The following is a 22,357-nucleotide window of genomic DNA, read 5'->3' as shown; positions in this document are numbered from 1 at the left end:
GACATGTCAAACTGAAAAAAAACTGCATCATATATGAAAAAGGATTATGTTAACACTACTATGTTAAGAGTCCAATAGCTCAAAACATATCAATGGAAAAAATACTACTACCACAATAGGAAACTTGGGCAAAGACAGAAACAGAAAATATATCAAAGAAATCCCAGCAGTGATACAATTTAAAAAACAGATAAACACAAGAAACCTAGCCAATCAACTAGTAAGGCCAGCTTTTCACTCAAGAAGTCTTCTTTGAAGGTGCAACATCAATAGAATTTTTTTAACGCAAATTGGAAAAAGGAGAGTTCCAATGTTTGCCTATCAAATGGGTAAGGATACAGACACACCACACCACTGGGGAATGTAAAAACAGGTATCTCCAGCTTTTTGAAAGTTCACTTTATGCCACTTTAGCTTTCATGAAAGACCTACATTAGTACCTGTTTTGGCTAACCAAAAGAAATCCAAAAAGGATTTTCGCTTTCACAGGAAAAAGAAGGTGAAAAGCGTTTGCAGCAAGCTGTTACAGAAGCAGCGCACACCCTGAGCAGCAACAGTGGCACCGGAAGTGCCACTCAACATCAAGCCGCCACAGCAGTGAACTATGTCTGTAAGCATCTGTGCTTTATCTCAATTTACTTTTTGTGCATCCATTAGCAAGATGTGTCCTAAGGTAACTGCTTCTTCCCCTTATGCCACCTGGGCTTATGAAAGGTTTCAAAGGAATGCTATACTTCTGGATAGCAGGGGAAACCTGTATACATAGTAATGTCAGATCTAAGAGATAGCCTAAGGAAATCATATTATAAATTCATCTTGTGTTTGTCCATATTTTAATAGCAGCACTATTTATAATATTAAAAGAAAATCAGAACCAACTAAACATTCAACAATGGGAATAAGTTATGGTATATTAATATAACAGGATAGTACATAACCATTAAAAGTAATGAGATACATCCATATTTGCTGAAATGAAGAGATGTCTAAGATACCCTATTAAGTGAAAACAAAAACAAATAGCAAAGTTGCAGAACTTTCTATAGAGCATGATTCTGGTTTGTTGCAGTGGCTATCTCTGTTTGCTGGGGAAATGGGTGATCTTCACTTTATTCATATATTTAGGTTACACTGACAATCAGAAAAATAGGCGGCTATTCTCATTTTTGGAAATTAGAAAAGCAATAACTACAAAAACTCTCACAAAATCCAAATACCAAAAGCTATTTGACAAGTACTAGGAGTGTAGGTTTTCATTAGAAGAGAAAGTAATCATGCAACTCTGATCAATTCTTTCAAACTTTGCACTCATGATCTGTTAAATTATCTTGAACAAAGTGAAGGAGAGAAATGAATGAATGGCAACACCCAGGACAAGTGTCAAATCTAAAAAATTCCTGAATTGTTACTGAATTGTGCAGGAAGTTAGTATTACTAATAAAACCATCAACATTTTCAAACGACAATGGTTACTATATTCCTATAGTGAACAAAAATCTTCCATTAATAAGATAAATTCAAACATTAACAAAACAGCATGCCATTAGAGAATAAATCCTAAACATCTTTCCTTATGAAAAGGATATAAATTATGTTAATGTTTTACACATGCAAAAATTAAATCAATTAAGATGGGAGGAAACTCCAAAATTGAATACAAACAGAAATAGATGAATCTTATTTACATCACACTAATAATATAATCTGAGTTTTTAATTCCACTGCTTTTACAGAGTACCTCAACTGTCTACATTCACTGGAATGTATTCTAAGGACAAAAAAGAAATGCAAAAATTTGAACTTTATTTAGTGGGTTTGTTATTGGAACTGGTAGTGGAACCAATGTACTAATTCCAAAACTATTTAGTATTTATTGTAAAACAGCAAATGAATAAATATATTGATGCTGTTGGGAACCATGGTTCTTACTCTGAAAAGAAAACTACAAATATGGAATGAGGGAAGGAATGGAAGGAAGAACATTGATATTGGACTAAAACTGGAGGTATCAGTAAGAATTATTTAGAACTGTTGTGTGTGCGTGTGTGTGTGTGTGTAAATAAATTTCCTCTCTTCACAGACATGAACTAGAAAGAGTAAAACCCTAATAGCAATTAGTATACCTAACAACTAGATCTTGGTATTCTGAATACCATTCCCCATAAAGGAACCAGGGCTCATTGAAAAAAATGTCTGATTTCAGTTCAGTGGGTGAGTACAAAGTGCTTGGAGCATTTTTGTTGTTTCAGACAGTAAGGGCTCAAAGACCAATGATGTTCAAGGACGGGAACCAGCTTAAAGTGGCTCCCATTAGCCAAATCTGTGCATCCAAAAGAAAATGATGATAATGGTTTACAAGGTAAATTTAAAAAGGAATGAGTCCACAGTGATACTAAAATAGTGATATTAAAAATATACAGCTCAGGCTTCCCTGGTGGCGCAGCGGTTGAGAGTCTGCCTGCCAATGCAGGGGACACGGGTTCGAGCCCTGGTCTGGGAGGATCCCACATGCCGCGGAGCAACTAAGCCCGTGAGCCACAGTTACTGAGCCGGCGCGTCTGGAGCCCGTGCTCCGCAACGGGAGAGGCCGCGACAGTGAGAGGCCCGTGCACCGCGATGAAGAGTGGCCCCCACTCGCCGCAACTGGAGAAAGCCCTCGCACGGAAACGAAGACCCAACGCAGCCAAAAATAAATAAATAAATAAATTTAAAAAAAAAAAGTTAAAAAAATTATATATATACAGCTCTATTTTACAGAATGCCAGTTAATAAATGATAAATGATTGGTAGAATTTTTTTAAATCACCATTGTGGAACCACCAAAGAAATAAATGATTCATGCAAGTTAGGCTAACAATGGGTGTTAAAACCAGTGGGTGAAAGGCTGGTGGGGAACAGGATATTCAGTCTCAAAGCATCATCTCACAGATTAATTACACGGGGAGGAAAGACACTCTTACAATAAAGAAATCCGGCAGATACTTCCTTTATCAAATAATTAAATCTGAAATTATCAATAATGGGACATAACAAAATTAGTGCCTCCTAATTTAATTGCTAAAAAGGACACAGCATCTATGTTTAACCTAAATCTATGGAAACAATTAGCCAAATCCAGACTGTGGGATAGTCTACCAAAAACCTAGCTAGACTTTTCAACAATAAAGACAAACAAAAGCTAAGGAAGTACGCTTGATGAAAGAAAGGTACAGAGAAATGACAACTAAAAGCTGTGTCAGATCCTTAGTAGGATTCTAGTATTTTGAAAAAGACTATATGGGATGTAACTGGGATAACAGGGAAAAGGTTAATATGGACATTATAATACTATTGTTATCAATATTAAATATCTTGAGTGTGAAAATATCTTGAGTATTATGGTTTTGTAGGAGACTTCCCCTGTTCTACCCTGGTGTGTTAAGTATCACAGTCTGTACTTTTCTTTCAAATGGTTCAACAAATGGGGGTGGGGGAGGTAGAGAATCAGAGAGAGAGAGAGATAAAGCAAATGTGGCAAATTGTTAACAAGTGGTGAATCTAGGTAAGGATGTCTGGGTGTCATTATACTAGTCTTTCAGCTTTTCTGCAGGTGTATTATTTTTTTAAAAAGCTGGGGAGAGAAAATGAATGCATACTGGGTCCTATGATCTCTTACAAAATGCAGGAAAACAGTGAAAAGAAAAGGCAGCATGCAGCCAGATTGTTACTTGTGTTTTCTCTGTTATTACCATGACGATGCTGGTTTCTTTTTTCTTCTTCTTCTTTTTCTGTAAATTTAATTTGTATGGTCGCAGGACACTCTCACAGTAACTGGACACCCAAAGGATAATAGAAATAGTCTGAAAGCGGAAAAATTGCAAATTCATCAATAAGGATTACACTCAAGATATCTATCAAGAACAAAGATTATGAACTAAACAAATTCTGTGCAAACAGCTCTTCTATGCAAATCTCTTCAAGTTCTCTTGTAACTCTCCACTCTCTAATTTCTACAATCACCACATTGATCCAGGTCTTCTTCATCTCCTACTCAGAATACTGTCTTTATTCTTTCTTCTGGCTCTCCCAGCTCTAAACTCATCCTCTACTCCAGTGGTCCCCAACCTTTTTGGCACCAGGGACCGGTTTTGTGGAAGACAATTTTTCCATGGACGGGGGGATGGTTTGGGGATGATTCAGGCACATTACGTTTATTGTGCACTTTATTTCTATTATAATTACACTGTAATGTATAATGAAATAATTATACAACTCATCATAATGCAGAATCAGTGGGAGCCCTGAGCTTGTTTTCACTTGCCACTCACTGATAGGGTTTTGATATGAGTCTGCAAGCAATTGATTTATTATGGTCTCTGTGCAGTCAAACCTCTCTGCTAATGATAATCTGTATTTGCAGCCACTCCCCAGTGCTAGTATCACTGCCTCAGCTCCACCTCAGGTCATCAGGCATTAGATTCTCATAAGGAGCACGCAACCTAGATCCCTCACATGCGCAGTTCACAGTAGGGTTTGCGCTCCTGTGAGAATCTAATGCCGCTGCTGATCTGACAGGAGGCAGAGCTCAGGCGGTAATGCAAGTGATGGGGAGCGGTTGTAAACACAGATGAAGCTTCGCTCACCTGCTGCTCACCTCCTGCTGTACAGCCCAGTTCCTAACAGTCTGTTAACAGACTGGTTAACAGTCTGTGGCCTGGGGGTTCAGGACACCTGCTCTACTCAGTCCAATTTTCTTTCACTTCCTTGCAGGAGATGGGGATCCATTAACATCCTTTTCACTGAAGTGAAAAGTCCAAATTCCTAGGTATGGAATCCAAAGGTTCTGTAAAATATGCCTCTCCCCACCCACCTCTCCATCCAGATAAGATACTGCCTCACCTGCAAACCTTAAATTGTATATGAAGAAATCTCCCCAGTTGGTCAGCACATATTCTCCTTTGAATTAAGTTAGGTGTTTACACGTCTTCACCTATGCTACAGTGTATTCATGTACATATATACATGCAATTATTTCTCATTCACTCATTAAGTATCTCTTAGGCACTTAAAATGTCACCAAAACAGAGAATATTGCCTTCAGGAAGCTTACAGACTAGTAGAAAAAGAAAGTAAACAAACATGTGACAAAATAAATGGAAAAAAGATAATGGATTATGAGTGTTGTGATCCTCTTCTTTCTCTCTCTGGCTAAAAGAAAAAAAGTGTTTTGCTACATCAGCTCCTGGATTCTCCTTCATAATGCAGAATCTCAGCAATTAGTGAACAGCAGCAACAAATTTAGAAAGCTGGCAGAATTAACTTAAACTACATAATAGTTGAGTCAAAAAGGAAAATGAACAGAAGAGAGCTAGATTTGCAGTGAATCTGAGGAATCTTTAGAGATTTGTAAAGCAAATTTCAAGAAGTTTTACCCTAGCATTATGAATGAAATTCTCCTGATATCCTTGGAAGGAATTAGTTCAGAAAATTGAAATTGCTTTTCAATTAACAAAAGGTGGGAGTGAGGGGTTAAATTACAGGCATAAGGTGCCTATTACCTGTTCATTTTTGAAAAATTAATCCTGCATACAATTAAGGAAAATTGAGTTTTTCACAAAGAGAACAAAAACATACCTCAACCAAGAAGACTAGATTTTCTAAAAGAGTAGGATGTGTTTTCAAGTTACCATCTTTAACTTCTAAAAGATCACCTTTACATTTACTGAAGACATCTGAAAACAGGAAAATATTTTATGGTTTTATTCAGCTTTTGTTTCAATGTTATTTTTAGGAACACAATGCACAATCTAATAAAGAATAAGCAAATATAAAGATTTAATCCAGAAAGCTCCCCCACCCCAATGAAACAAACACCAAAGAATATCTATTTTAAGCTCTTTATTTATTTTTTTTAAGTTTATTTATTTTATTTATTTATTGTTTTTGGCTGCATTGGGTCTTTGTTGCTGCCCGCAGGCTTTCTCTAGTTGTGGCGAACAGGGACTACTCTTCGTTGCGGTGCGCAGGCTTCTCATTGCAGTGGCTTCTCTTGTTGCGGAGCACAGACTCTAGGCACGCGGGTTTCAGTAGTTGTGGCATGTGGGCTCAGTAGTTGTGGCTCGTGGGCCCTAGAGCGCAGGCTCAGCAGTTGTGGCGCAGGCTTCTCTTGTTGCGGAGCACAGACTCTAGGCACACGGGTTTCAGTAGTTGTGGCACGTGGGCTCAGTAGTTGTGGCTCGTGGGCCCTAGAGCACAGGCTCAGCAGTTGTGGCTCACGGGCTTAGCTGCTCCGCGGCATGTGGGATCTTCCTGGACCAGGGCTTGAACCCGTGTCCCCTGCATTGGCAGGCAGACTCCCAACCATTGTGCCACCAGGGAAGCCCATTTTAAGCTCTTTAAAAAGCCACATGACTACTGCTCTACTGTCTTCAAAACATAAAAGGCAGACTTATAAATTATATATTCTAGGGTCTAAACACCAGCTACGGGGACTTCCCTGGTGGTCCAGTGGTTAAGACTCCACGCTTCCAGTGCAGGTGGCCTGGGTTAATCCATGGTCAGGGAACTAGCTGCCACATGCATGCCGCAATTAAGAGTTCACATGCCACAACTAAGGAAGCCCACGTGCTGCAACTAAGGAGCCTGAGAGCCACAACTAAGGAGGCTGCCTGCCGCAACTAAGACCCAGCGCGACCAAATAAATAAATAATTTAAAAAATAAATAAATAAAATAAAATATGGGGTAACTGTTTAAAAAATAAATAAACACCAGCTACGCCTTTCCAGATAGGCCATTGGCACAATAAAAATAAGACTTCAAGTGGATGGTTTAAAAGAACTTGTGCCAAAAAAAAAAAGAACTTGTGCCATTATAGACTAAAAGACCAACGTGCATGGTAGAAATGACCCTTCATAACAAATACCAGGTTTATTCTCATAATCTTGATCATCTTTTAATTCTCAGTCTTCATTTGAGCAACAAAATAAAAGACTTTTTAGGCTCCTAAAAAGAAAGACCCTTATAGATTTAAAATGCACAATAATCTATAATGGAAAAGAATCTGAAGCTGTACACCTGAAACTAACACAGTATTGTAAATCAACTATAGTTAAATAAAATAATAATAATTTTTTTAAGTATTTGAGAGAGTTAAAAGAAAACGCATATGTATATTCTTTACCAAATAATTTCATTGCTAGGAATTTAACTCCAAGGAAATACTCAAATAAGTACCCAAACAATTGTGTCCCAAGATATTTATGTCAGCATTGTTATGCATAATATATTATGTACTCAGAGCATATAAATAAATCTGGTACACTGATACAATACTGTGGAATATTATGCAGCCCTTAAAACATATGGGGTGTGTATATAACTGACATGGTAAAATGTCCAAGATAACAAACAATTAAAGCCAGAAAAGCAGGTATTATACCCTCTGATATATTTTTTTAAAAAATCACTACTATGTATTTCCATACACACATGTATGACTGTTTGGTGGTATGTAGAAATACAGACTCAACAGCACATACCTACTTACCTCTGCAGGAACGGGGCTGGGAAGGGGAAAAGACCATACCCACTTGTGTACTGTTTTACAATAGGTGTCTACTACTTTTGTAATCAAAACTTTTCAAAGTTAGAAACAAAGTCTTTAAAAATACCAAAATGTGTGCATTATTATTTTTCAAAACCTCTTACAAGTTTCTATGAAAAAAGAGCTATTGTCAGACAATCAGATACAATATGGGAATCCACAGTAAGACCACTTACCTTTTAACTGTTCTAGTAAAGACTTAAGACTATTCTCTACTCGCTCCTGGATCTCCATTGTATCCTCTAAAATTGAAACACAATGAAAAACTTTCAATTCAATTTTTAGTAAGATAAAGAAGCAAGACCAATACCTGGAAGCATAGGCAAGGACATTTTCTTTTCTCTTAAGACCCACAGGCCTCTAAATTCCATTACTGAGAGAAAGATGAAGGACAAGAAAAGGAGAAAAGGAAAGAGAAAGGGAAAGAAAAAAGGCAAAGAAAGGTATTAATTACCGTTCTGCCAAAAGCACTACCTAAGATTCTCTAGGAGGACCAGAAATCTACGTGTTTCAAATACTCTAAATGACAGGATCCACAAACCTTATGACTTGGGAAAAACAAAACACAAACAAAAAAACATGACCTATATGGTATTTGTGACTCTCGCTGGGTTGACAGCTTAGAAAAAAATCTTTTCTCTACAAAGTTTAGGCCTTCTTCTTTCTTTTTTTAAATATTTATTTATTTATTTTGGCCGCACCAGGTCTTTGTTGTGGCATGCGGGATCTTTAGTTGCAGCATGCAGACTTTTTAGTTGTGGCATGCAAACTCTTAGTTGTGGCATGCATGCGGGATCTAGTTCCCCAACCAGGGATCAAACCCCGGCCCCCTGCATTGGGAGCGCGGAGTCTTACCCACTGGACCACCAGGGAAGTCCCTAGGCCTTCATTTTTAAGTAAAGAATTTAATCTGATACAAATGAAGTTATTTATAAAACAGAAACAGACTCATAGACATAGAAAACAAATTTATGGTTATCAAAGGGGAAAGGGGATGGGGGAGGGACAAATTAGGAGTTTGGGATTAGCAGATACAAACTACTATACATAAAACAGATAAACAACAAGGTCCTACTGTATAGCACAGGGAACTATATTCAATATCCTATCATAAACCAGAACAGAAAAGAATATGAAAATACATGTATATATATACAGGTATAATTGAATCACTTTGCTGTACACCAGAAACTAACATAACATTGTAATTCAACTATACTTCAATTTTTAAAAAATTTTTAAATGAATGAATGAAAAGAATTCAACTTGAAATCCAACAATATTTCAACAAATCAAGGATTTCTTCAACTTTTGGCCCTAAAAAATGATTTTAAATATGGAACAGACTTAAAACAAAAGTGGGAAAATGAGGGAAAGGGAGTGAGTGGCATTTAGAGGTGCGGGGGCAGGGTGTGGGGGGCGCAGCAGGGCGGATTAAAAAAAAAATATGGAACGGAGTTAAGCTTCTAAACATTATTTTGTAAACTGTTTAATGGACTTTCTTGTATAGCAAACCAGACATTCTAGAACAGCTTCCAGCTCCCATCTCCTCCAAATTTTTCCAAATATGTGAGGTTATAGATATTTTGTTGCACTTACTAAGTTTTCAGTGACAAAGACCCTGTAAATATACTCATGCAAGTATACACTTACCTAAACCATTGATGTCCAGCTCATAAATATCACTAACAAGATAAAAAGAGCTGGTCTGACACTGAGAACAGCCAGAATTAAAGAATCCAGCCATTCTGGTAGGTACAGGACCAAGGAAAGGATACTGGAAAGGAAAAAAAGTTCTTTAAATGTTCTTTAAATCCACTGAAATTTAAATTCATAAAATACAAAATGAGAAAACAAGGAACTGGATAAAAATCTATCTCCGTGATTAAGTTACAAAGCACTGATCAGCAAGCTAATAATAACCAAATCATTATGGTGAAAACAGAAACGCTGTATTAACTTGTTGACAGGTATTAAAAAGTTTACCATCACAAAAAAGCTATTTTGCTTTTCCTCACTATCCAATGTGGATATTGAGGAAGCCTCTGCAATTCCCCAAGTTTAAAAAGTTTGTCTTTTTCCTGTAGATGCCATAAAGTGGGACAAAATACTGTTCTTTACTACTCACCCATCCCCAATTCCTATTTTCAAAAAGACAGTCACATATTATTGCAGCTTTGATTATAAATACGCACTGATGATACCTGAATGTCCTTCTCAATAAATCGCTTTCCCGTCTCCAGGGCCACCTCCAGCTGTTGAAGGAGCAAACGGAAAATATCAATCCGGGAGGATACTCCATTCTCAGTGGTCTTCTCTGAGTTCTCTGGCCCAACAGAATGGTTAAGACTTGGAAGTCCACTGATCAGCCTCAAGGTTAAGGAACGGATTCTTAACCACATTGTCTCCTCCTCCAAGGAAAGTTTCTTATGTTCTTCAGAAACATCCCTTAAAAAGAAACATCCACAAACCATCCATTTTATTCATGTTAACTTTAAAGCTTTCAAAGTTCACTTTCATCAGTCAAGACGCCTTTGAATGGTCCCAGCTTTCATTTAATAGCTGAATGATCTTGGACAAACCAAAACAGTCCAAGTCCCCATTTCGGTATCCATAAAATGGGGAAGATAACCTACCTAACAGGTTGTTTTCCCCTTACGTGAGATTCATTTTTCTGATGATAAAATACATAATATAAAAAATTCAAATGACAGAAAAGTAAAAAAATAAAAGGAAAACGGGCCCTGATAACCAAGAACCCACAATATTTTTTTTTTAACCACCAAAATGGTTTTATTTTTGACACTGCCAACATGCACAACAATGCATTACTTTGGTTTCCTTAAACATTACTTAAGTACGCATTAAGTGGTGAGGTGGATGGACCTAGAGTCTGTCATACAGAGTGAAGTCAGAAAGAGAAAAACAAATACCGTATGCTAACACATATATATGGAATCTAAGAAAAAAAAAAAAAAAGGTCATGAAGAACCTAGGGGTAAGACGGGAATAAAGACACAGACCTACTAGAGAGTGGACTTGAGGATATGGGGAGGGGGAAGGGTAAGCTGGGACAAAGTGAGAGAGTGGCATGGACATATATACACTACCAAACGTACAATAGATAGCTAGTGGGAAGCAGCCGCATAGCACAGGGAGATCAGCTCGGTGCTTTGTGACCACCTAGAGGGGTGGGATAGGGAGGGTGGGAGGGAGGGAGACGCAAGAGGGAAGAGATATGGGAACATATGTATATGTATAACTGATTCACTTGGTTATAAAGCAGAAACTAACACACCATTGTAAAGCAATTATACTCCAATAAAGATGTTAAAAAAAAAAAAGAAATATATATTTACATTTAAGAAATGTAACACATTAAAAAACTCCTCCATAAATATAATTCTTTCTCAATATATTTTCCTGCTTTGTTTCACACATAAATAACATAATCTACAAAGTCATAAATAAAACTATTAACTCTTATGACCTAAAAGTATATACAAATTTTGGAACTTGATAAGAATGTCCTTTTTCTGATTTTATATAAATAACAACATGCAGTATTTGCAATGTTTTTTAATTAAATGAATGACTTACAATAAAAACTTTTATTGTCTCCCAACCAGGTCTCCCTATAATAGACCTTCAGTGCACTTGGTAAAGATGTCATGTATTTAAAAAGTCAAAGTGGTCAAAAGACTAGATTTTTAAAATAGAACAGAAGGTTGCCATTAAATATTATTAAGCCTTATTAAAATCACTTCCGTTTGTCTGAAGAACAAAAAATGCTACCAAAGAGTATATGCTTGTACTATCTTTTTTTTTTTTTTTTTTTAATTTTTGGCTGCACCCCGCGGCATGTGGGATCCTAGTTCCCTGACCAGGGATCAAACCCACACCCCCTGCATTGGAAGGTGGAGTCTTAACCACTGGACGGGATTTCCGGGGAAGTCCCTATACTATCATTTAAATGGAAGCTAACAAAGTCTTAAAAAATCAGATTAAATTTGTATTAGTCTTGGGAAAAACATTCCACTGAGATTCTGTTATAGGAACAGAATCCATGCTATCCTAAGTTTTCTAAAATTTATTTTAAACCATCACTTCGATTAGTTAAAACTTTCAGGGTAAAAATGACACATAAAAATGATCTTGGGGGCTTCCCTGGTGGCGCAGTGGTTGAGAATCTGCCTGCCAATGCAGGGGACACGGGTTGGAGCCCTGGTCTGGGAAGATCCCACATGCCGCGGAGCAACTATGCCCGTGAGCCACAATTACTGAGCCTGCGCGTCTGGAGCCTGTGCTCCGCAACAAGAGAGGCCACGACAGTGAGAGGCCCGCGCACCGCGATGAAGAGTGACCCCCGCTTGCCGCAGCTAGAGGAAGCCCTCGCACAGAAACGAAGAACCAACACAGCCCAATAAATAAATAAATAAATAAATAAATAAAATAATTTAAAAATGATCTTGGAAAGGCATATTTAGAATTCCTGATACAGAACACTTGATTATTTAGTTTTTGTTTAATGACTGGAAATCTTTATTCCTTCAGAAAATAATAACATTATTCGTTGAGTGATACCATCTATTTAGTGATTTACTAGATAACCACTCAAGGTATATTAAGTAAGCACTCAAATTAGTTTTATGTAACAAAAGTAAAAAACACTTTTCATGTTGGAATTGTTTCATTATGCATTATTATTTTTAAGGCCATGATTTACAGAGTATAAAAATTAGAAAGAAAAACATTCTCAATTAATATTCTCACTAAATTTAAATGATTCAAATGATAAATAATAGTAAGCTAAGCACTGTCACTACTTTTAAAATCTAAGTTTCTAAGTTTCATTTTTCAATCAATACAAATATGATCTGCTTCACACTATTAACTGCCAGTCAAACTTTGTGTAAAAAAACTAAATATTCTTTGTTAAAGAGCAGTTTACAACAAATGTTTTTCCACGCTCTTATTAAAAAAAAAGATTCTGATATGCATAATGAATCTAAGTCAAAATCCACAAATGGTAGCCAAAATTGTCAACTTTCAGCCTAATACAACATAAATCCAGTTATTTTGCATAAACAATTCAAAATTAAAGTTTATAACGGAAATGTCAACAAGTCATAACTACAACATTACTACTGATGGAGAACCCACAATATTAACATGCTTGGTATAGATCGTTTCAGACTTTTGCAATACGATGTACGAAAATGAACTACAAATATTTATGTAATATACTTTAAACAGATAAAATGGGTTCACAGTTGTTTATACTATTTTGCAAACTGCATCTTTTATGACAGTGTGTACAGAAAACAGTTAACATAGGGCTTGCCTGGTGGTGCAGTGGTTAAGAATCTGCCTGCCAATGCAGGGGACATGGGTTCGATCCCTGGCCCGGGAAGATCCCACATGCCGCAGAGCAACTAAGCCGGTGCACCACAACTACTGAACCTGTGCTCTAGAGCCCACGAGCCACAACTACTGAGCCTACGTGCCACAACTACTGAAGCCTGCGTGCCTAAAGTCCGTGCTCCGCAACAAGAGAAGCCACGACAGTGAGAAGCCTACTCACTGCAACAAAGAGTAGCCCCCGCTCACCGCAACTAGAGAAAGCCCACACACAGCAACAAAGACCCAATACAGTCAAAAATAAAAACAAACAAACAAATAAATAAAAAATCCCCCCACCAAATATTCTTTAAAAAAAAAAGTTAACATAGCAACCCTGAGGCTATTATCTTCAGAAGGGCCTACTTGCAAGGTTGGCCCTTGCCTGATGTCTGGGAACCTAGCAGGCCAACCATTCCCTAAATGACAAGAGTGGCTCACCTGCCTAGATTGTTCATACAAATTATGTGGTTAAGGGTGAACAGTGCTTTCCTTCTGGGAGTCTGAAATGTTGGTACAAGCTAGACTGAGGGTGCCTACATCACCAGCCGATGAAAACCTTGGGCACCAAATCTTTAATGGGCTTCTCTGGGCAGAAATATTGCACAGAAATACCACATTTTTTGCTGCTGGAGAAAGGAGCACGCTCAGTATATTCCTTCGTAGGAGGGAGAGAACACCGGAAGTCTGTGCATGGAGTTTTCCAAACTCCACCTGTATGTCTTTCCCTTTGCTGAACCTGTCATGTATCCTTTTGTTATAAAAAAAACTTAGTTGTGAGTCCAACTATATGTAGAATCCCATGAGTCCTGGCAAATCACTGAATGTAGTCTTGGCAGCCCCCAAATTACAGCATATTCAGAACTACCTTGTATACATGTCTCTGCATACTTGTGCACTTATTCCTTAGTTTCCACTTTCCTAGAAGTGGTTCTGCTGAATTAAATGGTACACAGCCTTTTCAATCTTGATACATATAACTAAAATTCCCTACAGGAAGGTTATATAAAGTTTTACTGCCATGTAAACTCACAACAACCACTTTCCCATAACCTAGCTGAGAACAAGGATTAATCTTTTTTTATGTGATAGGTTAAATCTTCGTCTGATAGATTAAAATACAAATCTTTATTGCTGTAAAGTACATTTCTTTAATTTCCTATTAAACCCTTTGCCCCATTTGTTTTTCATTTATCTTCTTCTTATTGATTTATTGAGTTCTCTGTATATGTGAAGGATATTTATATGAAGAAATTTACCAATTCACCAATTCTCTGTATATGTGAAGGATATTAATATATATGAAGAAATTTACTAATTTACCAGATACCTCTAGAACTTGTTAACAAATTTACTTCTATATAGAAGACTAATATTTAGAGGTCAAATCCTTTGTTTCCAGATCTGATGTAATGCTGAGAAAGACTTTCCCAACCATTTAAAAATATTTTTTATATTTTCTTCTAAGTTTTAACATATAATCTTTAATCCATGTGGAATCCGTTTTCATGTATGCTGTGAAGGAGGAATTAACTTTTAGATTAACCAGTAATCTCAACATAGGGGTGAGGTTTTCTTTTCTTCCTTTGGCTTACCTATATTTTCTGATCCCTACAATAAAAATGTTATTATATATACGTAATATATAATATAATATATAAAACTCTTAAATTCATCTTGATTCTTTAAAAATAAATTGCTTGGGGTTAAATTCAAGTTACCTGTCTTTTGGATCCCAGCTAAAGAAAACATTTAAGTCTCTGTTGTCTCGCAAGGCTTCCCATGGAATGTCATCTTCTTCTGGCCGAAGATTCATTGACTTTATACTTTCTGCTAAGCTGGTTGATCTGTGATAATGAAAATTTATTTAAGTATTATTCAATAATAAAATAGTCATGAAAACATGTTAGCCAAGACTTTGTTTTACTAGAAAGAGAGAAAAGGAAAGAGTGAAGAAAGGAAGGCTTTAATATTAGGAAGTAAAAGCTCATATAACGTGAATACAACCAAGCAATGGTTCTGGCCTGCTACACAGCAAAAGAAAGGCATCTGGAGGCCCAACCAAAATAAAGTTCATCAGCATTAATTCCTGAAATCCCATGTTTGCAGGGTATGGGGAAGCTTGTAAACATAATATGGGCCAGGGATGATGACCACGGCCTAGCTGGTTTCTGTATGGAACCTGGGATGGTGCTGGCAGTAGCCTATCATTCCCCATGACAGGCACCTTCCCCTTTCTTCCCTGTTCCCTCCTACATTTTTCTTTCCCATTTTTCTTTAGCTTAAGCCCGCTAATGACACCCATGAGGCCCATTAATGGCTCTCAGCATCTGATCTAACCTCTTAGTTCCTGATTAGCTCTTGCGCAATACTTACACATCTGCTTCAAGTAGAAGGTCTAACAACATCCGTTCAGTACGGACTTGTGCAAAATGAAGAGAATTATTCAGCCTGTTCCTAAAAGCGATAAACTCTGGGATCTTCTCAAATGCACCATATTTGTAAGCTTGAATAATATATTCTGAGGTCTGGGAAGGAAAGACATCACCTTGGTATAAACATTTCACATGTCAGGCAACGAAGACAAACCTTGCCAGACAAAACAAAACAACACTCAAACTAAAATTAAGATGTTGAATCTAATCTTTAAAGTTCTTGGTCACCAAATAGAATATCAGCTTTTAAAAATGATATTTTTCTTCTATCCTATACTGGAGTCAAATGTCTTCTTCACTAATATTACTACTAATAATATTTAGCTGCTGCTACCACCACGGAGACTTTCTCCTAGCAGTTATGTTCATTTCAACAGGACTGAAGGTTTTGTTATACCACATCAGTCAAGGTTTTGGTTAGTGCCATTGTGGAAGGGATATTACTCCATGTTTTTCTGCATCTAAGATAAACTTTGTTTTATACAAAGGTTCCCAAAACACCAGAATAATATAACCATCCCACCACCACCACAAATAAAAATTACTGTCCTTCAGAAGACAGACAGGCTGCTCCTTGGTTTTGTTTACTTCTGAATAATATATCACAAACATAGGAATACGTGCATTGCATCAAGATAGAAGACACCAAACAAAAGACCTATAAAAATTCATGTCATCATCCATTCTGAGGACAGAAAATGCAAAAATGTTACCTGTCCATCCAAACAGGTAACAGGATGTTACCTGTCCATCCAAACTACTATGCTAGAAAATCCCATAACATACACCACGTGCTTTAATTAGATTAATACATATATACAGAAGAAACATGAACAGAGGCAAGATAAAGAATCCTAAACAGAAATTCTGGCACAACAGAAGAAAATCTCAGGGAAGAACATTTCATGGGTGTGGGCCTACGCCATCAGGATCGGAAGTCAGAAGGGCACCCTTTTGGGCTAAGTAAAGTACTAAACTCAAAGTTGATGTCTGCCCCCAAAGATCCTTTCTAGAAAAGACAGTCTTTTTGCACAGCCTCAGTCAGCTCTGCCCCCATCTCCATTATGACCGAATAATTTGCCCAATAGGAAAATAGGCCAATAGTCAACAACATACCCTCTGATACACAGCCTCGCAGGGTTCATTTCAGGCCGCGGGATTGCGCCACGGGCGCTAATTCAACTGCATTCGATGCGGCTTTTAAACCCCCATGGGACACCTCGGCGAGCTGTTTGCCTGCAGTATCTGGAGAAATTAAAGACGGACGGACACAAGAAAATTAAAAAGATTACTTGTGATCCTGCAGGTTTAAAGAAGGACTATCTGAAAAAGCTCAAGTGTACCTTCTAGCTTGATTAAAGGGCAGTGACACGCTCAGTCAAGAAGAGGCCAGGATACCCTAAACACATATGCCTATCCAATGGCCTCTTGGTTTGGAAAACATAGCAAGGTTTACCATCAGCCCTTGCAATAGGACCTTACAGTTTGAAAAAAACGGCTGGTTAGGAACATATGATCCAGCAACTAATCAGGATAAAAATTTGACTTTGGTGATTCCAATCAAATTTATTAATTACAGTTCCAAAATATGCTATGACTAAAGGAAAGAACTCAGCCTTACCAAGTGTAGAGGAAGTTTTAACTTCTGAGTGGTCCATGGAATACGACTTTAGAAAAAAGGCAAGAGAAAAATAAGGGGCCACAAAAAAGGAATGCAGTCCTTTAACAAACTAAGAAGGCAACTATAGTTCTCTGGCTTCTTTTTTTAAGATAGTCCTCCTTTAATACTGCAGTAAAGTATCACTGCAGAGCTAGAAAAGGGCCTGGGCAGCTACCAATAGGACAGACTGAGGAAGCACCATGATTTGAAGAAACAACGACCTATTGGAACTGCAGGCAAAACTGGAAGCCATGGGTACTTTAAAGACTTCTGAATATCAGAGAATGTTGTCTGTACCCATTTCTACTCATTTATGCACCAATGAGGCTATTGAGATCCCATATGGATTCCTGAAATGAACCCTGGTCACTGTAAAAATTAGCGAAATACATGGACATCAAACCCTTGAATAATGATCTTCATGAATACCTAAAATAGACACGTGTAAAGGCAATTTTTTTAAAAGTATGAACATGTAAGTTACTTTTGGAGATATGTAAATCTAAACTCTAGTTTTTATATTATAAAACTCTATTCCAAATAAGATGACAGCAGACAACGACCTTTCCAAAAAGAAAACCCCTACATCGACGTCCAAATACAACTTTCAATCCCACAGCACAAAGCCTTACAAAGCAGATTTTCCATTTAAGGAGTAGATGTTCTTTCAAAGAGCTAGTTGGTAATTGAAATACATCAGTCACTCAAGGAAAAACCATCTGGGGGTGCCAAAAACTACCAAGAATAAAAGATGTAGAGCATAGAGCTTTAGCTTTCCAGAGACGTATTTCTAATACTATCAGGTTTAACACATACAGTATAACACTACAATCATGATCTTTCTTAGCTTCAAACTCCTGTAGGAAACAGTCCACACCACAGTCTCCATTTTCCTATTCTGGGACTTGCGCTGGGCATTACGGTTTAAGGTATGTTTTCCTTGCTGTACTGTGTTTTGCTTTTACCTCCAGGACCTAGCCCCCTCCACGCTCTCTCCCCAATTATCTACTTTAATGTGATTAAATAGCTGTTTTCTTAGTTAGTAGTAATAAAAATAAATTTCAAGCAGAGAGTCCTAGTCCCAGATTAATAAAATGCTTTACTTTTATCAGCTTCAGCATCACGTACATTCAGATGAATTAGTCACTCCTGTCACACACAACCATCAGCAAAATATCAAACAAAGATACAAAAAGCCACTGAGGACAACATGCCCTCTCAAATCACTCCTGGGGATCTCCTTTCCCTATTACAATACTTTCGGTTGTTGTGTGTGTGTGTGTGTGTGTGTGTGTGTGTGTGTGTGTGTGTGTGTGTGTGTGTGTGTGTGTGTGTGTGTGTGTGTGTGTGTGTGTGTGTGTGTCTGTGTGTGTGTCTGTGTCTGTGTGTGTGTGTGTGTCTGTGTGTGCGTGCTGTTTTCAAAACACTTCTTCAGACACAGTATTTGTGGGAAGAAAAATTAAAGCTTGATTTTTATTAGTATAAAATAATGTGCCTTTATTGACCAACTCATGAACAATATAGTTCTTCTAGAATGCTGGATGATTGAAAACTGGAGTAAAACCAAACACCAGGCTTGGATTAATCCCTTATTTAACCCCCACATCCACATCAAGCTATTTGAGAAATAAAACTTTGAAAAGGATTCTTCACTAAATCAAATGTTTACTTAACCTCTTCCTTAGAAACACAGTAATCAGAGCCAGAAAAATGAGATTTGAAATACACTTTTCTTTTGATTTTTTCCTCAGTTAGTGAAACTTCTTGAAAACAGAGAAGGGCAAGCATGGATACTTTTTTTTTTTTTTAATTTTTATTGGAGTATAGTTGCTTTACAATGTTGTGTTAGTTTCTACTGTACAGCTAAGTGAATCAGCTATACGTATACATATATCCCCTCTCTTTTGGATTTCCTTCCCATTTAGGTCACCACAGAGCACTGAGGAGAGTTCCCTGTGCTATACGGTAGGTTCTCATTAGTTATCTATTTTATACATAGTATCAATAGCGTAGATATGTCAATCCCAATCTCCCAATTCATCCCACCCTCCCCCCTTCCCCCTTGGTATCCATGTCTATGTCTCTATTTCTGCTTTGGAAATAAGATAGTCTATACCAATTTTTTCAGATTCAACATACATGCATTAATATACAATATTTGTTTTTCTCAAGCACAGATACTTGAATATACAGTGAAAACTCACAGATTTATAACTCAACTGCCCACTTATGCTAAGAGATTTTAGAACCAAGGTCCTAGAGATGCCCTTCTGACAGTGAACCCGGGCTAGGCAGCTTCTGAGCAATATGTTCAAATGCTGATGCCCACTTCTGTTTCTCCCTGATCAGAAGCTAGGGCACAAAATGAGGTTTGAACAGAGATACAATCATTGTTGGGAAGTGGAGCCATGGGTGGAAAGGGATAGAGCTCAAAAGCCAAATGATGATGCAAAGATCACCACCCCGTGCTACACCAGCCCTCTAGGCCATGACCTGAAGTGTGTCAGAATATAATTATTGCAAGCTGAGAACAACAAACCTATATTCTATTGGTCAGAAATGCTTTTGCCCTGTCCCAGCTTTCTATTTAACACAAGCTTAAAGAATTAGATGGAAGATAAATTAGGTATAGCAGTCATATTTACAAAAGCGTTTTTAAAAAAAATCCTCATGAGTGCTTTGCCAAGAAGAACCTTAGAAACCAGCTTCCTTGCCAAGTTTCTTAGTTGCTGTTAGACCATGAAAAATGGAACACTATGGGCAGATACCTGGCATGGCGAAATTCCAGGTGATGAGTCTTAGAAGCACATGAGAAGCAAGCAGGTAGTGTGACCACTGTAGAGATGCACCTTATCTCCACATATGTTCCGGGGTGGTTTTACATACCTCGACTGAGTAGAGACCATATGGTTTTTCCACAATAACTTCTGCTTAACTGACAAGTGCAGATCACATCTGCTTGCAGTGAAAAATATGGTGCAAATCCCATCCTTTCATTATGGCACATAAAAGCTCTATCTTGTTTATTGTTACTTTAAAAAACATACTACGGACCTAAGTTTCTTAAAGTGTCCTGAACTTGGTCAATTTTATAATTGTAAGAAAAGATAAGTATACTCTGTTGATAAAGAACACGGTGGTTATAAACTTCAGAAATCAATAAAAGTAAGCGAGAACAACTGCTATCGCAAAATCATATATGGCATCCCAGGCTATACACTCTTATGGGCTATTTCTTATACCCTTAGAAAGTCTTTTAGAGATTAAAACACAGACCTAAGAGGCACTTCGTATTCTGCTAATACCCAGTTTTAAATGCACCTTCTCATGGATTCTATTAAACATACCCTTTCGAACAACCACAAAAACTCCTTACCTCTACCTAACAGCCTTGGCCAATAAGCTATAGACTAAGGGCACGTGTGAGTACAGTGTGGTGCACCTTAATATGTGTACTTGTGACCCGAGGGAAGACGCTCTCTGAATCATGTTCTTTCAGCAGGCCAAGACCATATTAAAAAATAAAATTTTTTTTCACTTACATCTTTCTGGTTGGAGTGGAAAAACCTGAGCGCGAAGTTACAGGACTGGGATGCAGCAGCATACTGACCTAGGGATTCGGCGTATCGGGTCAAATGATAACTAGGTCGGAAGGAAAGAAAAAAAATGTTATACCTACCCACCTCTAGTATCAAATACTACACTTCAAATTACTATGGTAGAAAAACAGCTAGCCATACGAAAAGTTAAAACATGCGGCCATAGAAATGATCTAATTCACAGAATCAAATTTTAAAAAACAGCAAAGTTAATTCAGTTTTGTGGGAGACCTAAAGCTCTATGCCATGCTTTCTTACACTCAGATGATTAATGGAACACAAGTTGTTAGAGAACAGAATATTGTCTTCCTAAAACAGCTCTACAGGACACAGAGAAAATACCCTTGATTCATCACAAAGAATAGTCAAAATACAAATTCAAAGGATCTCTGGGGTCAACATGTAACATACAAGTGTCAACCGCAACTGCAAGGCAGAAGTAAAGACTTGAAAACAATGTGTGCTAAGAAAAAGAGTTCAAAGTATATAACTGTTACCTGTATCTGGGGAAAACTTTTTTTTTTTAACCATTTCTAAATTGTACAAATTTGAAATTACCACAAAATGCTGAGAAAGATAAAACTCTTTCTGCTTTGCAATGGGTCATAACAGGTGATTAATCTACAAAGCTTAATACCAGGAACAACTTTTCTGCTAAAATCAAAATGTTAGAGTTCCATATATGAGGACCCCACACTGTTGTAGCTGGCTGCTCATTATTCAGAGTATATACTACCAACCCAATGGTGTCATGCTGGATATGCTTAGCATCAAGGCTGGAATACAGATCCACCACCGGTTCAAATGCCCCTAGCATACAGTAGATTCGAACAAGCAGCAATTTGAATTGAGCATTGGAAGGGCTGTGGGTTAGTCCCTCTTCCAGCAAAGTCAGGGCCTGCCACACAGCGGTCTCATCACCTAGAACCAAAATATAACAGCATTATCCACGGACCTTGACAGCAAATGGGGGTTTCTCAAAACTAAAAAATAAAAACTAACTGACACCATCACCTCCCCTAACTATTCTAAGGATGTGGTTGGGTGGCAGAGAACAAATTTTAGATACACGCCTGTAACCAAAATAGGGAATTTCCCTGAAAAGACAGTCCCTCAATAGTTACCTCAGTTCTTAAACCTGCATCTGCAAAAATGATGCAAACTTTGAGCTGCCAGGTCTTAAAGAGAAGTCTGGAATCTCACAGGATCCTAGATTCTGAGAAGAGATGGACTTTGAAGAACTAGAATCCACCAACCTTCCCAGTACAGGATTTTCTCTACAAGACCCCAGACAGATGCTTTCTCTTGACATCATTTTTCTTCCACATGTAACTCTACTAACAGATGTCAACTAATATTTGAAAAAAGAACTGCTCATTAATAACCAAACTAAAATGATACACTTTTTTGGCCTACTAAAATTCAAAACGTTACATGCATCAATATTCTTAAAGAAAAAGTAATTTCTCTTTTATGAAATTATCTGAAGAAAATAATATGAAATGCAGATAAAGCTTTATATACAAAAACATTCACTGTACTAATAATGGGGGGATGATTACGTAAACTATAGTTACACCCACACAGGGAAACACCATACAGCCATTTAACATTAACAAGGAGTTTTTAACAGCAAGGGAAAATAATTATGCAATAATGATCAGTAAAACATACAGAATT

General features: G+C 37.5%; 1 protein-coding gene across 2 annotated transcripts in view; it reads right to left on the bottom strand.

Annotated features, from left to right (window-relative positions):
* Nucleotides 1–22,357, bottom strand: part of NAA25 (N-alpha-acetyltransferase 25, NatB auxiliary subunit) — a 72,755-nt gene that overhangs the window by 9,153 nt on the left and 41,245 nt on the right. For both annotated transcript variants that reach the window (XM_068563285.1, XM_068563286.1), the window contains exons 14-22: nucleotides 21,418–21,598; nucleotides 20,621–20,720; nucleotides 15,360–15,511; nucleotides 14,705–14,830; nucleotides 9,788–10,031; nucleotides 9,237–9,360; nucleotides 7,760–7,825; nucleotides 5,614–5,711; nucleotides 3,729–3,839 (exon numbers count right to left, since the gene is read on the bottom strand). In XM_068563285.1, the coding sequence (XP_068419386.1) occupies nucleotides 3,729–3,839; nucleotides 5,614–5,711; nucleotides 7,760–7,825; nucleotides 9,237–9,360; nucleotides 9,788–10,031; nucleotides 14,705–14,830; nucleotides 15,360–15,511; nucleotides 20,621–20,720; nucleotides 21,418–21,598 (1,202 nt within the window). The remainder of the gene's footprint in view (nucleotides 1–3,728; nucleotides 3,840–5,613; nucleotides 5,712–7,759; nucleotides 7,826–9,236; nucleotides 9,361–9,787; nucleotides 10,032–14,704; nucleotides 14,831–15,359; nucleotides 15,512–20,620; nucleotides 20,721–21,417; nucleotides 21,599–22,357) is intronic.

The sequence above is a fragment of the Eschrichtius robustus genome, chromosome 14 (assembly GCF_028021215.1).
Source record: "Eschrichtius robustus isolate mEscRob2 chromosome 14, mEscRob2.pri, whole genome shotgun sequence".
Classification (NCBI taxonomy): Eukaryota; Metazoa; Chordata; class Mammalia; order Artiodactyla; family Eschrichtiidae; genus Eschrichtius; species Eschrichtius robustus.
This window is presented reverse-complemented; position numbering and strand designations above follow the sequence as displayed.